The sequence below is a fragment of the Coregonus clupeaformis genome, chromosome 17, assembly GCF_020615455.1.
Source record: "Coregonus clupeaformis isolate EN_2021a chromosome 17, ASM2061545v1, whole genome shotgun sequence".
Classification (NCBI taxonomy): Eukaryota; Metazoa; Chordata; class Actinopteri; order Salmoniformes; family Salmonidae; genus Coregonus; species Coregonus clupeaformis.
Window position 1 is genome coordinate 29,103,185 of NC_059208.1, and position 18,243 is coordinate 29,121,427.

The 18,243-nt window shown below is 45.2% G+C and overlaps 1 protein-coding gene across 3 annotated transcripts in view; it reads left to right on the forward strand.

The window, feature by feature from the left end:
* The first annotated feature begins 943 nt into the window (after positions 1–943).
* The window catches only part of LOC121586244 (protein cordon-bleu), a 76,620-nt gene continuing 59,320 nt past the window's right edge, over positions 944–18,243 (forward strand). For 2 of the 3 annotated variants that reach the window (XM_041902787.1, XM_041902786.1), the window contains exons 1-2: positions 945–1,454; positions 1,825–1,991. In XM_041902787.1, the coding sequence (XP_041758721.1) occupies positions 1,948–1,991 (44 nt within the window). In that variant the 5' untranslated portion in view covers positions 945–1,454; positions 1,825–1,947. Of the gene's footprint in view, positions 1,455–1,824; positions 1,992–18,243 lie in introns of all 3 variants that reach the window. The other variant, XM_041902785.1, reaches the window with a different exon arrangement.

Here is an 18,243-nt window from a genome sequence, read left to right on the forward strand (position 1 = left end):
AACTTATTATAATGAAGTTGGGTTTGTTTCACATGGGTATTTTTAGACTCTGAGGTTTGGTTGCACACTCTTAGAACAAAAAGGTGCTATCTAGAACCTAAAACGGTTCTTTGGCTGTCCCCATAGGAGAACCCTTTGAAGAACCCTTTTTGGTTCCAGGTAGAACCCTTTTGGTTACAGGTAGAACCTTTTTGGGTTCCATGCAAACTCAAAATTAAAGACATTTCAACTCTATATCTGACATGGTACAGGTTTCTTCTTTTTTTAAGCCCATAACCATGTGTGTGAGGTGTATGCTTTTGTTTCAAAGTAGATTTGTTTAAGACTACCAAGAAACACTCTGTGTGACCCTGATTTAGCCCACTACAGTAATTTATGTAAATCAAGTATTTTACACACACACACACACACATTTTGTTTCTCTCCTCTTTACTACAGTATTATCCCAGTGGATAGGGGGTAGGCTACAGCATTTGTGATTTGAAGTCACACAGTGACCTCTTGTGGGCAAAGTTTGTGACAAAGATGTAACTTCATCACTATTCATTAATAACAGTATGATAATTACACCCTACATGTTGTTAAAATTGAACGTGACTTCCTGCAATCCTCAAACAGATCGATCCATATCTGATCTGAAGACTAAAATCATTCCATCATCTTTGTAGTAAGTCCTGTATGACATTTGTGCAATGATAAGTATATAACACTAGAATTACATTATTATAAAGTTAGAAATAATTGTTGAGGTTGTGTTCATTTCAGTTTTTTTATTGAACAGTGAAATATCAATGTTCTCAAGATATTCTTGGACGATCAGCAATGGCTGTTGTTGCGTGCAAAGAAAGGGGTGGGGTTTAAGTGAATAAATTATAGCAAGGGATGCTGGGATCCAGGGTTTAAATTCAAATAGTAGGATTTTCAATAGGATGAAGCAATGATTTATGGAATTGGCAGCTGTGAGTTCTTCATGATCGATGGGTTCGTTTAACTCAATACATATAACGTTTTAATTAATATGCTCGTCATTCCCAGATAGTATCTTTTTACAGCCTGCCAATGAAATTGGCTCTTTCTATACACAGGGCTACATTAAACTATTCCCATATTACACGTTTTTAATTGCATAGTTTTATCAAATTAATTTATAAAACAGCTATCAAAACGTGAGTGTGTTTTAAGTTAAATGTGGGTCTCAGTAAAACATTATTTTTTTTGCCTGGTATGAAAACTGTCGCCTTGTGTGGGTCCCAGTCCTACCGCTCGCTCGCCTTCTGGAGCTGGCAACAAGTGGCAGTGAATTCCCAATGAGCATGATTGACATTAAAGTGCTGACGAAGGCGGGCTCGGACTTCAACAGGGACAACAGGCATATACACGGATTATAACGAAATCGCTTTGCAATGACCTGCTATGAGAATATAAAAATGAATTGAAACAATGTTTGAGTCGACGTAAGTACATTATTCTACCTATCACACCGTGAATGTTATGCGGTTACTTTGTATTTCTGCGCTGCGATTTTTTGTTGTGTAGCCAACTGTTACCATGTTGCAGGACTTTAGTTTGCAAATGACTATCAAATTTGAGCAGTCACTTTTGTATGGACCTGTAAATCCTATTTTGCAATTCATGTGAAACCAATGTGTAAAACAACATTTTTAAATAGCCTAGCCTACTGACATTTTGTTGACTGCATAACCAAACAAAATTCTCAACTATTGTTTCATTAGAAAAATAGCACCCATATTTTGTTTAAGAATGATAAATTATCAAACATATGATAAAATAACACTTTTTGTTTTGTTTTTGTCCTTCTATCAGTTATTTGGATATCAATGGGTTTAGATATCAATAGAGCTTTGGTGTCCTTGATGACAGGACAAAAGGAAAATATTGAGGATAGCCAAACATTTACCATTGAAGTTGGATATTAGCAAAAACAAGATGGACTTTGGAGAAGTCAACACAGCCACAAAACCTCCAATAGGGTAAGTGTGGGGAATTTGAGGTCTCTAATAACTGTTGTTTGTCTTTCCCACTCCAAATGTGTATATGCATAAGTATTATGTTGTGATAACTGTTCAAACAATCCAATTATCATAATATTGAGGAATGGGGATGGAGACAGACTTGGTCATAAGGTGACTTGATTCAAGAGAAACATGGAGAGTGCCTATTTGCCACCTGGCAGGCCTTTGCATTGCATGAAGCTCATTCATGATTGGACAGTCAGTCTTACTGTAGCTGTGTCAAATATATACTGAACAAAAATATTTCAACGATTTTACTGAGTTACAATACATATAAGGAAATCAGTCAATTTAAATAAATTCATTAGGCCCTAATCTATGGATTTCACATGTGACTGGGCAGGGGTGCAGCCATGGGGGGGCCTGGGAGGGGATAGGCCCACCCACTTGGGAGACTGGCCCAGCTACTGGGGAGCAAGGTCCAGCCAATCAGAATGAGTCTTTCCCTACAAAAGGGATTTATTACAGACAGAAATACTCCTCAGTTTCATCAGCTGTCCGGGTGGCTGGTCTCAGACGATCCCGCAGGTGAAGAAGCCAGATGTGGAGGTCCTGCGCTGACATGGTTAAACGTGGTCTGCGGTTGTGAGGCTGGTTGGATGTACTGCCAAATTCTCTAAAACGACGTTGGAGGCGGCTTATGGTAGAGAAATTAACATTAAATTATCTGGCAACAGTTCTCTGGCCAATTGCACGCTCCCTCAAAACTTGAGACATCTGTGGCATTGTGTTGTGTGACAAAAAAAGCTTGTGCTGGGGCCTTTTATTGTCCAGCACAAGGTGCACCTGTGTAATGTTCATGCTATTTAATCAGATTCTTGATATGCCACACCTGTCAGGTGGATGGATTATCTTGGTAAAGGGGAAATGGTCACTAACAGGGTTGTAAACAAATTTGTGCACAACATTTTAGAGAAATAAGCTTTTTGTGTGTATGGAACATTTCTGGGATCTTTTATTTCAGCTCATGAAACATGGAACCAACAATTTGCATGTTGCGTTTATATTTTTGTTCAGTGTATATATATATATATTAATATAATTAATATATTATTAATAACTTAATATAATATTAATTAATATAATATTAATTAATATAATATTAATAACTTAATAAAAAACACGTTTTCCCATCTCAAGAAATACTATAGTAAGTGCCTATTAACAGGGTTGACTGTAACAGGGTTGAGGACTTTATATTAATTCAGCCATAAATCCCACTGTGAGCGGGGGAATGGAAGCTTGGTGTGTGCAACAGGGAGGGACAATTGAATTCAAGCTTCACAAAAAAAAAAATATTATAGTTTGGGTAACAGGGTTGATGTGTTATGCTCGATCTGCTCAGTTTTCCACCACAAAACACCAGAAAATGGTCAAAAAGGGTAGAACCAGTTCACCTGCTTTTAGACTATGATTTGAAAGAGTTCAGTTTACATAACAGGGTTGACCCCCCCCAAAAAAATGAATCACTAATCACATGAAATAAAAAATAGTCTTCAGAAATGACTTTGTCAAAACAACCAAACTAGGGCTTAACAGTGATGGTGAAAACTTGGAGAAATGTTGGGGTTAAGTGGGTTAAAATCTTCCTGGAAGTCACAGAGGATGCACAGAGGGACATGTCAAAATGTTTATGCTTTAGTAAGTTTTTAGTCATATAAAAAATCTGATTTATTGAATTTCCATGAGGTCTATATTAAAGGGCACTTCATTTAATATAACAGGCTTTTCAAATTCAATATTTGTGCACAATTTCTTCTTAAAATATCAAAAGGCACTCATTTCGTGGTACGACTCAGTAATTAGATTGATGATAATATTTTTTCCCCAATGGAACATGTCATAGGTAGCACCTTTACCAGTTGGTAAAATGGTTCTCTTTAGATTACTATGACAACTGCCATTTGTTAGGGTGTTCTCCTTTTGTCAGTAAGTCAGCTAACGTAATCACAGAGGCATTAGCAGCTTTATTTGACATGGCAAGAACAAGAAGGGAGGTTTAAAGTGAAACGGAGCCCGTAAAACACTTACAGGGAGGGAAGAATGTCCACTTCTGAGGAGATGGCTTGTGTCCCAAATGGCACCCTATTCCCTATATAGTATAGTGCACTACATTTGACCAGAGTCCTATGGTCCTTGTCAAGGGATTAGGGTGCCATTTGGGACACAGTCCACTTCTGAGGAGATAAAATGCTCACGTTTGGTACCTGGGTGACTAGCTTTTGAAATCTGAGCAGGCAATTTCAGTGGAGGCTACTAAAGCAGTATGTGGTTTCAAAGTGATGAAGGACTACATTTTACATTTACATTTTAGTCATTGATCAGACGCTCTTATCCAGAGCGACTTACAGTTAGTGAGTGCATACATTTTCATACAAATGAAGCCCTGTAAAGGCCAGACAGGCGGATAACTGGCAGTCTGTAATTAATGTCTGAGGCTGTGTATGGACCCTGGTCAAAAGTAGTGCACTACATAGGGATTAGGGTGCCATTTGGGACGAAGCGTTCAGACATCCTGAGACACCAGCCAGCCTTTTTCGCTTAGCTAGCCCAGAGAGCCCTGCTCCTCCTAGCCCTGCTCTGCCTTACTGTGCTATAGGAAGTTATAGGGAGTCCAATCCTGATCACAACAGTATGTGTTTTAATTTTATGTGTAAATTTATTTTGCACATTGTCATATAGAAGATGACACAATTGCAAAATAGTCCCATTACTATTTCGGTGCCTTTCAACTGTTCTCATACTGACCATGTGGATACTCACTGTATATTGTGACATACAGTTACAGTATAACTGCTCTGGAGTTGGCTTGAGTCTATCTGTTTGTGCTCTTTTGTGTGAATTGGAGCATTGTGTGTGTTTTAGGTGCTATGAGCAGTTCCAGTCCCAGGTCTAAAAGCCTAAAGTGTATAGACCTACAGTGAGGGAAAAAAGTATTTGATCCCCTGCTGATTATGTACGTTCGAAATAAATGATCAGTCTATAATTTTAATGGTAGGTTTATTTGAACAGTGAGAGACAGAATAACAACAAAATCCAGAAAAACGCATGTCAAAAATGTTATACATTTATTTGCATTTTAATGAGGGAAATAAGTATTTGACCCCTTCTCAATCAGAAAGATTTCTGGCTTCCAGGTGTATTTTATACAGGTAGCGAGCTGAGTTTAGGAGCACACTCTTAAAGGGAGTGCTCCTAATCTCACCTTGTTACCTGTATAAAAGACACCTGTCCACAGAAGAAATCAATCAATCAGATTCCAAACTCTCCACCATGGCCAAGACCAAAGATCTCTCCAAGGATGTCAGGGACAAGATGGAATGGGCTACAAGACCATCGCCAAGCAGCTTGGTGAGAAGGTGACAACAGTTGATGCGATTATTCGCAAATGGAAGAAACACAAAATAACTGTAAATCTCCCTCGGCCTGGGGCTCCATGCAAGATCTCACCTCGTGGAGTTGCAATGATCATGAGAACGGTGAGGAATCAGCCAGAACTACACGGGAGGATCTTGTCAATGATCTCAAGGCAGCTGCGACCATAGTCACCAAGAAAACAATTGGTAACACACTACGCCGTGAAGGACTGAAATCCTGCAGCGCCCTCAAGGTCCCCCTGCTCAAGAAAGCACATATAGAGGGCCGTCTGAAGTTTGCCAATGAACATCTGAATGATTCAGAGGAGAACTGGGTGAAAGTGTTGTGGTCAGATGTGACCAAAATCGAGCTCTTTGGCATCAACTCAACTCGCCGTGTTTGGAGGAGGAGGAATGCTGCCTATGACCCCAAGAACACCATCCCCACCGTCAAACATGGAGGTGGAAACATTATGCTTTTGGGGTGTTTTTCTGCTAAGGGGACAGGACAACTTCACCGCATCAAAGGGACAATGGACGGGGCCATGTACCGTCAAATCTTGGGTGAGAACCGCCTTCCCTCAGCCAGGGCATTGAAAATGGGTCGTGGATGGGTATTCCAGCATGACAATGACCCAAAACACACGGCCAAGGCAACAAAGGAGTGGCTCAAGAAGAAGCACACTGTCACGGTTTCGGCCGAGGCTGCCTCTCTTCCTTGCTCGGGCAGGCTTCGGCGGTCGTCGTCTCCGGAGTACTAGCTGCCACCGTTGAATGTTTCTATGTTCGTTTGGTTTTGTCTTTATGTTGTACACCTGTTTTCGTTTAGCGCTAATTAGTGTCCTATAAGTTCTCGTTGTGTTTGTCAGGTGTTGTGTGTGATTGTTTCGCTGTCGTGTTTGTGCGCTACTGTTGCCCGTTTGCTCTTCGTGGTTTTCCTCCTCTGTTTAGGAGGGTATTTTCGCACATGTTAGTGCGCCTTTTGGTTTACGCCTGTGTGCGTATTTTCTCGCCTCCGGGCTTTTTGGCTCGTGTATTGAGTGTGCTTTCACTAAAGTCTTTTAGACTAATTTTCTGCGTCCTGCGCCTGATTCCTGCACCACACCCACCTACAGCACCCACTGACAGAATCACACACCCCAAGGATGGAATCAGCAGGAGCCGCAGCAGCACATGAGTCTCTGGAGGATCGGGTCCGTGAGCAAAATGACCAGATCCTTCGTATCGGGACCGCCCTGCAGGACGTTATAAACACCCTTCAACGCTGGGAGACCAGAGGGACACCCCCAACTCCACCTCCCCTACCATCACCATCGGCCAGTCAGCCCATTCAAGCTCCGGAACCCAGGGGAATTCGACTCTCGCTCCCGAGGGCCTATTATGGGACCGCTGCCGGGTGTCAGGGCTTCCTTCTACAGGTGGAGCTATACCTGGCCACCGTGCACCCGGCGCCCTCTGGACACGAGAGCGTGTCCGCCCTCATCTCCTGTCTTACCGGCAAGGCGTTGGAATGGGCCAACGCCGAGTGGAGGAGAATAGACGCCACCACCATCACCTACTCTGAGTTCTCCCCGCCGCTTCAGGGCTGTGTTTGACCATCCACCTGAGGGGGAAAGCGGCGGGGAGCGTCTGTTCTACCTCCGGCAGGGGAGGAGGAGCGCCCAGGAGTTCGCTTTAGAATTCCGTACTCTAGCGGCGGATGCAGGGTGGAATGAGCGGGCCCTCATCGATCACTACCGCTGTAGTCTACGAGAGGATGTCCGTCGGGAGCTGGCCTGCAGGGATACCAGCCTCTCTTTCGATCAGTTAGTGGACATGTCCATCAGGCTGGACACCCTGCTGGCTACCCGCGGACGTTCCGAGGGGGGTCCGTCCATTTCATCCTCCAGCGCCTCCGAGCCGAGCCCTATGGAGCTTGGGGGCGCTGGCGCTAGAGAGAGGAGGGGTCGGAGTACGAGGGGGGCCGTCCCCTGCACCAACTGTGGCCGTGGAGGACACACCGCGGCTAGGTGCTGGGGAGGGTCTCCTAGGGGAGAAGACGTCAGGCTCCGCGCTGGGGAGTCCTTCCAGGTGAGTAGGCGCCCCACTTACCCAGAGCTCTCTGTTGCGCACTTCTGTATACCTGTGCGTTTTCCACAGGTAGCACCTCATTCCCAGCATAAGGCGCTGGTAGATTCAGGCGCGGCTGGGAATTTTGTTGATAGAAAATGTTGTTTAGAATTAGGGATTCCCCTTCTTCCTGTTGACGTCCCATTCCCCGTTCATGCCCTAGATAGCCGTCCGTTGGGATCGGGCTTGATCAGGGAGGTCACGGCGCCACTTAGGATGTGTGCGCAGGGGGGTCATGAGGAGATTATCCAGCTATTTGTGATCGACTCGCCTGCGTATCCGGTGGTGCTGGGCATATCCTGGTTGAGTATCCATAACCTGTCTATTTCGTGGCAGGAGAGGGCTCTGATGGAGTGGTCTGCCCAGTGTGTGGGTCGATGTTTAGGCGTTTCCGTGGGGTACCTCAGTGGAGAGTCCAAACCAGGTGCCCGCATTGCACATTCCCCCTGAGTATGAGGATTTGGCTATTGTGTTCAGTAAATCGAGGGCAACGCAGTTGCCTCCCCATAGGCAGGGAGATTGTGCGATAGACCTCCAGGCAGGAGCTGCGCTCCCACGGAGCCATGTGTATCCTCTGTCTCAAGAGGAGAAGAGAGCTATGGAGACTTACATAGACGAATCTCTGAGACAAGGATACATACGGCCATCCACTTCCCCTGCGTCCTCGAGTTTCTTTTTTGTGAAGCAAAAGGATGGAGGGTTACGCCCGTGCATTGATTACCGTAGTCTCAATCAGATCACGGTGAAGTACAGTTATCCACTTCCTCTGATTGCGACCATGATGGAGTCATTGCACGGGGCGCGTTTTTTCACTAAATTAGATCTCCGGAGCGCTTACAACTTGGTGTGCATTAGGGAGGGCGATGAATGGAAGACAGCATTTAGTACCACCTCGGGGCATTACGAGTATCTTGTCATGCCATACGGGTTGATGAACGCTCCTTCAGTTTTCCAATCATTCGTGGATGAGATATTCAGGGACATGCAGGGGCAGGGGGTGGTCATGTACATAGATGACATTCTCGTGTACTCGTCTACCCGAGTCGAGCATGTGGCCCTGGTGCGCCGAGTGTTGAGGAGGCTGTTGGAGCACGACCTGTATGTCAAGGCAGAGAAGTGTCTGTTTTTCCAGGAGTCGATCTCCTTTTTGGGTTATCAGTTGTCTGCGTCAGGGGTGAAGATGGAGGTTGACCGGGTGTCAGCCGTGCGTAATTGGCAAACTCCAACCACTGTTAAAGAGGTGCAGCAGTTTTTGGGGTTTGCGAATTACTACCGGAGGTTTATCCGGGGTTTTGGACAGGTGGCAGCTCCCATAACGTCTCTTTTAAAGGGGGGTCCGGTGCGTTTTCAGTGGTCAGCCGAGGCGGACAGGGCTTTTGGGAGGCTGAAGGACCTGTTTACTTCGGCTCCGGTGCTGGCGCATCCGGATCCCTCTTTACCATTTCAGGTAGAGGTGGACGCGTCAGAGGTCGAGTATAGGAGCCGTGCTGCAACGGTCTGGCACGCCACCTAAACTCCGCCCCTGTGCTTTTATTCCAAAAGCTCCGTCCCGGCGGAGCGAAATTATGACGTAGGGGACAGGGAGCTGTTAGCCGTGGTACAGGCCCTAAAGGTGTGGAGGCACTGGCTTGAGGGGGCTCAACACCCTTTCCTCATTTTGACTGACCACCGTAACCTGGAGTACATCCGGGCAGCTAGGAGACTGAACCCTCGCCAGGCGCGGTGGAACATGTTTTGGCCCGGTTCAGTATTTAAGATTACGTACATCCCTGGGTCACAGAACGGTAAGGCAGACGCACTGTCTCGGCGGTACGACACGGAGGAGAGGTCCGTGGAGCCCACTCCCATACCGCCGGAGTCTTGTCTGGTGGCACCGGTAGTGTGGGAGGTCGATGCTGAGATCGAGCGGGCGTTGCGCACCGACCCTAGTCCTCCTCAATGCGCGGAGGGTCGGACGTACGTCCCGCTCGAGGTTCGGGATCGATTGATCTATTGGGCTCACACGTCACCCTCCTCTGGACATCCTGGTATAGGCCGGACAGTGCACTGCCTTAGTGCTAAGTACTGGTGGCCCACGTTGGCGAGGGATGTGAGGGTTTATGTCTCCTCCTGCTCGGTGTGTGCCCAGTGTAAGGCGCCTAGACATCTGCCTAGGGGTAAGTTACAACCCCTGCCCGTTCCACAACGACCATGGTCTCACCTCTCGGTGGACTTCATCACTGACCTTCCCTCCTCGCAGGGGAATACTACTATACTGGTCGTTGTGGACCGGTTCTCTAAGGCCTGTCGTTTGCTCCCTATGCCGGGCCTTCCTACTGCCCTACAGACCGCCGAAGCTCTATTCACCCATGTTTTCCGGCACTACGGGGTACCCGAGGATATTGTGTCTGATCGAGGTCCCCAATTCACCTCCAGAGTCTGGAGAGCCTTTATGGAGCGTTTGGGGGTCTCGGTGAGCCTCACCTCGGGTTACCATCCTGAGAGTAATGGGCAGGTGGAACGTGTGAACCAGGATGTGGGTAGGTTTCTTAGATCATACTGCCAGGACCGGCCGGAGGAGTGGGCACGGTACGTTCCCTGGGCAGAAATGGCCCAGAATTCCCTACGCCATTCCTCAACTAACCTAACCCCTTTCCAATGTGTGTTAGGTTACCAGCCGGTTCTGGCACCTTGGCAGCAGAGCCAGATCGAGGCTCCTGCGGTGGATGAGTGGGTGCGCGCTCGGAGGAGACGTGGAACGCTGCACACGTCCACCTGCAGCGGGCCCTCCGTCGTCAGAAGGCGAGTGCCGATCTCCACCGCAGTGAGGGGCCGGTGTACGCACCTGGTGATCGAGTCTGGCTCTCTACCAGAAACCTGCCCCTCCGCCTGCCCTGTCGGAAACTGGGTCGGGCGGTTTGTGGGGGCCGTTTAAAGTCCTGAGAAGATTGAACGAGGTGTGTTACAGATTACAACTGCCTATTGAGTATAAAAATATTAACCCCTCGTTCCATGTGTCTCTTCTCAGGCCGGTGGTAGCTGGCCCACTCCAGGAAGATGAAATCAGGGAGACTCCTGCGCCCCCATTGGACATCGAGGGGGCACCGGCGTACTCCGTGCGGTCCATCTTGGATTCGAGACGTCGGATGGGGGGTCTCCAATATCTGGTGGAGTGGGAGGGGTACGGCCCGGAGGAACGGTGCTGGGTGCCGAGGAGAGACATTTTGGACCCGTCTCTCCTGACAGAATTCCACCGTAGTCACCCGACGCGCCCTGCTCCGCGTCCTCCTGGTCGTCCCCGAGGCCGGAGTCGGCGCACGTCTGGAGCCGCGCGTCAAGGGGGGGGGTACTGTCACGGTTTCGGCCGAGGCTGCCTCTCTTCCTTGCTCGGGCAGGCTTCGGCGGTCGTCGTCTCCGGAGTACTAGCTGCCACCGTTGAATGTTTCTATGTTAGTTTGGTTTTTTCTTTATGTTGTACACCTGTTTTCGTTTAGCGCTAATTAGTGTCCTATAAGTTCTCGTTGTGTTTGTCAGGTGTTGTGTGTGATTGTTTCGCTGTCGTGTTTGTGCGCTACTGTTGCCCGTTTGCTCTTCGTGGTTTTCCTCCTCTGTTTAGGAGGGTATTTTCGCACATGTTAGTGCGCCTTTTGGTTTACGCCTGTGTGCGTATTTTCGCGCCTCCGGGCTTTTTGGCTCGTGTATTGAGTGTGCTTTCACTAAAGTCTTTTAGACTAATTTTCTGCGTCCTGCGCCTGATTCCTGCACCACACCCACCTACAGCACCCACTGACACACATTAAGGTCCTGGAGTGGCCTAGCCAGTCTCCAGACCTTAATCCCATAGAAAATGTGTGGAGGAAGCTGAAGGTTCGAGTTGCTAAACGTCAGCCTCGAAACCTTAATGACTTGGAGAAGATCTGCAAAGAGGAGTGGAACAAAATCCCTCCTGAGATGTGTGCAAACCTGGTGGCCAACTACAAGAAACGTCTGACCTCTGTGATTGCCAACGAGGGTTTTGCCACCAAGTACTAAGTCATGTTTTGCAGAGGGGTCAAATACTTATTTCCCTCATTAAAATGCAAATCAATTTATAAAATTTTTACATGCGTTTTTCTGGATTTTTTTTGTTGTTATTCTGTCTCTCACTGTTCAAATAAACCTACCATTAAAATTATAGACTGATCATGTCTTTGTCAGTGGGCAAACGTACAAAATCAGCAGGGGATCAAATACTTTTTTCCCTCACTGTAGGCCTAACAGTCTTAATTAGCAGCGTGTGTGTGTGTGTTTATTACTGTACATGCCTGGGCCTGGTGTTGTTGTTGTGTCTGAGCTATAGGACCATCTATAAGGGTGTAGTAATGGATCTCAGCCCAAATTGTCTCCTGATTAATGTGGGGTTTAGTTTAGGGCTTTCAGTTTCATTTACCTGCCTCACAAAAGAGTTTGGTGCAATATAGCCTAGAAATGCAGAATTCCTCAGTTGCGTGCATCTGTATTACCCAATTAACTATCTATTATTACTTGTAAACATTTTACATTTGATTTGTAACTGGATGTTCATATTTTACTGTATGAAGTATATTACAGTCTGTATTTTAACATGTCCTGTTGCTCATATGCTTTAGTGGCTTTTTGTTGTGGCAGAGTGACTACTCGCAGTGCCTTGTGTTTTGAGTTTACAGTCGATTATATGGACCAATGATCATCTGCAATAATGAGCCACTATGCATCTTCACTTTGATTTTAAACTTCGACTGTCCACCATTTATTGTCTTATCACTATGTTGTCCATGCTTCTCTGTGTCTGTTCCCTGGTAATATTACCTAAAATACACTCCCCATTAGCAGTAGATGGTATTATCCCTAAGCCCCAGCTCCACTCCTGCTTGTCTCCCCAGACCAGACGGGCCTCAGGCCAGCTTCAGAGACACACCCTAGCAGTGGGTTGTGTTTTTGGTCAGGTTCAAGTCTGAAGGCTTGTGGTCCATGAACATTTTGCTCACTAAGCAGTCTCCCCCCCTCCTTTTTCCTTACTTACATTTGTGTGTACAGATGTAGGATCTTAATTTGATCACCCTGTTGCAGGAATACATTTAAACATTGTATTGTATTTGAGGTTTAAAAAGGCTTTTGAAGTTTGTGATTTTCCCATACAAAAACTGTATCAACCCCTACAAAAATGTCCATGAATTATAATCCACATAATGACTCACATTTCCTGTTGCTGCAGGATTATTTTCCTGCTGTAGCAAACTGGCTCAAATTAAGAGCCTACATTTATAGGTTCAGCCCTAAAACTATAACCTTGAAGTTTCTATTGAGATGGATTGAGAGCATTTCTATTTGTTTTTCAAAAGAATATAATTTTAAGCCTTTTGCAAGATGAGAGACAAGTGATGTATTGTTGGCGGTGGTATATGGTTGGAAATAACTACTCCTGTTGTACTGGCCATCGGGTTTAAAATGACCTGACTGCCTGGCACTATTCTTTATAAATAGTTATCTGACTGCCACCACACGCAGCAGATTAATTACTTCCATGGACTCTTCAGTGTAAATGCTCTACATGTGTTGGGACCTGGCCTATCTAGTTTTACTATTGTTTACACAGTTACAACTCAAGTAAGAATAGTTTTGAAGAGAATACATTTCAACTTATTGGTCGGTTACATCATAATCATGTACACACACATGCATACCATTTCAGGGAATTTATTGCTTTTAAATGTTGTGTAATTTATTGTAGTCAAGAGGGCAACATGATCACGTTTTAAGTGAGTCATTACTCTACAGCAATCTATTGACTTGTTGCAGTGTCCTCTCCTGCATGATGGATATGAGGGGCTGTTTGAAAACATGTTGAGCACTAAGCTACAGGACTTATTTTGGGCCACTGTCAGACTGTGTAGTTTGAGGATTGTGTGGTAGGTGGGTTTGTGGTGAAGACAGATCTGTGTACAGTACAGTTGAGACGAGCCCCAAATATTAGGCTAGTTGTGGTAGTAATTTTGAGTTCATTAATGGCCATGTTCTTACATTGGTTGGTTTGGATGGTTGTGCACCGTCACACTGTGGATGGCAGACTCCGAGTAAGAGGAAGAGCAGCTGTTGATTCTAGTGATGCTTTAGGTTACCATACAGTGATGCTAGTACAGACACTAGTTTACCAACGTTTACAGCTATTTATTTTTTCACACCTTTACTGCAGTAGCCTCCCCTTAATTAACAAATTGCATAATCATCTTTTAGTCTCATTCTGTGACTGGAAGTCTCTATGGCTAAAAGAGGACTGGTATAGTACGTGTTTCTCTGAGTCCTTCCCTACAACAGAGCTTTGTTAATTGAGGGAGCTGCTTAGGGAGTATGGAACAAGCTAATTGTTATTTCCTGCTGTTCTGTTCCCTCCCTCCCCAGTCTCCACTGCTCAGTGCTCTACTCCATGTCCTGTGGGATATTACCCTCCACCAGGGATGGTTTCACACACAGAGCAGCTGGTCTAGAGGGCCAAGTTATACAGCATAATCCTGGTCTGCATCTCAAATGGCACACTACTCCCTATATATTGCACTACTTTTGACCATGGCCCATAGGGCTCTGGTCAAAGGTAGTGCACTATATAGGGACGTACACTACCGGTCAAAAGTTTTAGAACACCTACTCATTCAAGTGTTTCTTTATTTTTACTATTTTCTACATTGTAGAATAATAGTGATGTCACGTCCGTTTAATGACGGGACAGACCAAGGCGCAGCGTGATATACGTACATGTTTATTAAACCAATAAACACTCGACAAAACAAGAAACGAAACGAAACGTGAAGTCCAAGGTAGCACACACAACATACCTTACAAGGAACAAGATCCCACAACCCACTAGTGCCAATAGGCTGCCTAAGTATGATCCCCATTCAGAGACAACGAGCTACAGCTGCCTCTGATTGGGAACCACACCGGTCTACACATAATAGATCGAAACATAGAAAACACACAACAAAGAATATACACACCCTGACTCAACATTTAAGCGTCCCCTGAGTCAGGGCGTGACAAGTGAAGACATCAAAACTATGAAATAACACATATAGAATCATGTAGTAACCAAAAAAGTGTTAAACAAATCAATATATATTTTATATTTGAGATTCTTCAAATAGCCACCCTTTGCCTTGATGACAGCTTTGCACGCTTTTGTCATTCTCTCAACCAGCTTCATGAGATAGTCACCTGGAATGCATTTCAATTAACAGGTGTGCCTTCTTAAATGTTAATTTGCGGAATGTCTTTCCTTGTTAATGCGTTTGAGCCAATCAGTTGTGTTGTGACGAGGTAGGGGGGATATACAAAAGTTAGCCCTATTTGGGAAAGACCAAGTCCATATTATGGCAAAAACAGCTCAAATAAGCAAAGATAAATGACAGTCCATCTTTACTTTAAGACATGAAGGTCAGTCAATACGGACAATTTCAAGAAGTTTGTGTTTCAAGTGTTGTCGCAAAAACCATCAAGCGCTACGATGAAACTGGCTCTCATGAGGACCGCCACAGGAATGGAAGACCCAGAGTTACCTCTGCTGCAGAGGATAAGTTCATTAGAGTTACCAGCCTCAGAAATTGCAGCCCAAATAAATGCTTCACAGAGTTCAAGTCACAGACACATCTCAACATCAACTGTTCAGAGGGGACTGTGTGAATCAGGCCTTCGTGGTCGAATTGCTGCAAAGAAACCACTACTAAAGGACACCAATAAGAAGAAGAGACCTGCTTGGGCCAAGAAACACGAGCAATGGACATTAGACCTGTGGATATTTGTCCTTTGGTCTGTAGTCCAAATTGGAGATTTTTGGTTCCAACCGCCGTGTCTTTGTGAGACGCGGTGTGGATGAACGGATGATCTCTGCATGTGTAGTTCCCACCGTAAAGCATGGAGGAGGAGGTGTTATAGTGTGAGGGTGCTTTGCTGGTGACACGGTCTGTGATTTATTTAGAATTCAATGCACACTTAACCAGCATGGATACCACAGCATTCTGCAGCGATACACCATCCCATCTGGTTTGGGCTTAGTGGGAATATCATTTGTTTTTCAACAGGACAATGACCCAACACACCTCCAGGCTGTGTAAGGGCTATTTGACCAAGAAGGAGAGTGATGGAGTGCTGACCTGGCCTCCACAATCCCCCGACCTCATCCAAATTGAGATGGTTTGGGATGAGTCGGACCGCAGAGTGCAGGAAATGCATCCAACAAGTGCTCAGCATATGTGGGAACTCCTTCAAGACGATTGGAAAAGCATTCCAGGTGAAGCTGGTTGAGAGAATACCAAGAGTGTGCAAAGCAGTCATCAAGGCCAAAGGGTGGCTATTTGAAGAATCTCAAATATAAAATATATTTTGATTTGTTTAACACTTCTTTGGTTACTTCATATGTGTTATTTCATATTTTCGTTGTCTTCACTATTATTCTACAATGTAGAAAATAGTAAAAATAAAGAAAAACCCTTGAATGAGTAGGTGTTCTAAAACTTTTGACTGGTAGTGTAGACCTGGTGTATAGGGTAGGTGATACAGTATAGGCTTCTCTTGTTTACACTGGCACGTGCAATCCTTGAAGATTTAGGTTCTGTCCAGACACACTTGGAACACTGTCTCTATTAAAGGGGACAGGTCTTATCATGACATGGCTCATGGCTAAGTGAGAGTTGTTGGTGTAAGACCGTGGTCTGAAGCAGTCAGTGGATCAGAGCAGAGACTTATTACTTATCCCATATTACTTCAGATACGTCTGCTTCCCAAATGGCACCCTATTCCCTATATAGTTCACAAATTTTGACCAAAGCCTTTGGTGCCATTTGGGACGTAGACGTATCTGCAGTAATATGGGATGCTAAAGGAATTACCCTATTAACTCAGCACTGCACCATCTGGCTTCAGAGGCTTTGTTTGGTCCAGTCACCTATGTGTCTAATAAGTGTGGCTCAGTTGGTAGAGCATGGCGCTTGCAACGGCAGGGTTGTGGGTCCGATTCCCATGGGGGCCCAGTATGAAAATGTATGAACTCACTACTGTAAGTTGCTCTGGATAAGAGCGTTTGCTAAATGACTAAAATGTAAACTGTATTTGTTGTGTAAATAGCCTACTTCTGAAATGACTTCAGAACTCTGTGGTGTTTGCTCTATTTAATAGTTGTATTAAGACATTCCTGAGGTACTTTGAAGTGAGGATGCTTTGACATTATTGGTTTGCTAGGTAGGCGGCATGCATACACTCTTAGAAAAAACTGTGCTTTCTAGAACCTAAAAGGGCTCTTTGGCTGTCCCCATAGGATTACCCTTTGAAGAACCCTTTTTGGTTCCAGGTAGAGCCCTTGTGGGTCCAGGTTAGAACCCTTTTGGGTTCCATGTAAAACCCAATCCACAGAGGGTTCTACCTGGAACCAAAAAGGGTTCTCCTATGGGGACAGCTGAAGAACCCCTTTGGAACCCTGTTTTCTAAGAGTGTGTAATTGAATTGAATATGTTGGCTGTTTTTTCCTGTGGCTGTAATTACTTATGCGATGTCTCACCACCAGTCAAACTTTGACAAGGCAGCCCTGAGTCACCAACCAGCCAGGAGCAGATGACCAGGCCTAGGTACCTAGCTTACATGTATGTCTCTGAATACTGTGAAGGGAAGGTGGGTGGTGTCTAGTTTGTTACAGTATGACAAGTGGTGCCTCTGCCTTTCTCTTAGGTGGGTGTCAGAGAGAAGGCCAGCCCAGAGATGCTCTTCTCTTATTCATTTATCTCTCTCTTGCTGCTAATGAGTAATTGATCCCAGAAGGCACCTATGTTCGAGCCAGAGGAGCTGTGTTCACTTGTTCCCCCAGAGATGTGGTTACAGTCAGTACAGTCCTGTCCCTCCCAGAACCAGCAGCTTTGGAATGGTGGCTAGCAGAGTTGGAGTATTCTGAGCATGGTGTGGCATGTGTGGGTGTGTAATGCTAGAGCGTGGCATTTGGGAAGAGGCCATGGGGGGGCGGGGCGAGGAGTGTCTGATGTTGGAGTACTCTGGACTGGAATGGAATAAACCCTGTTACACTCCATTTTGACTCTCCCGCTATCATTATCTAAAAGGGTAAACATTTTAAATCTATACGAACAAAAATAATACACCCAAAAAAACTTCAGAGACACCACAAACCAAAACCTAAACATAACGAAAACCGCAAGGCAAATATATGATGTTTTCATTTAAAAACCAACGCTGTTTCTTGGTACATTATTTGATTATACTGATTTGACTATAGGCTACCTGTTGGTGTTTTCCGTGTTACTGTGCTCAGAGAACTATGTACTGTGTTGTAGTAGTGTCACACCCTGGCTCTGGGACTCTATTTGTTGAGCCAGGGTGTGTTCATTCTATGTGGTTATTTTCTATGTTGGCGATTCTAGTTCTTCATTTTCTATGTTTGCCTGAGTGACTCCCAATCAGAGGCAACGAGTGTCAGCTGTTGGCTGGTTGTCTCTGATTGGGAGCCATATTTAAACTGTCTGTTTTTCACTTTGTGTTTGTGGGTTTTTGTTCTGTGTTGGTCATTGTTACCAAGGACGTTACGAGTCGTTTGTTGTTTTGTTTCGTGCTTTAATTTAATAAAGTAAACATGTTCGTTCATCACGCTGCGCATTGGTCTACTTCTCTCCCTGACGATCGTGACAAGTAGAGCCAAAGACAGTTTTAAATGGACACTTCAGAGAGCACAGGCCAGGGGGTTATCATCAGAAAGCCAA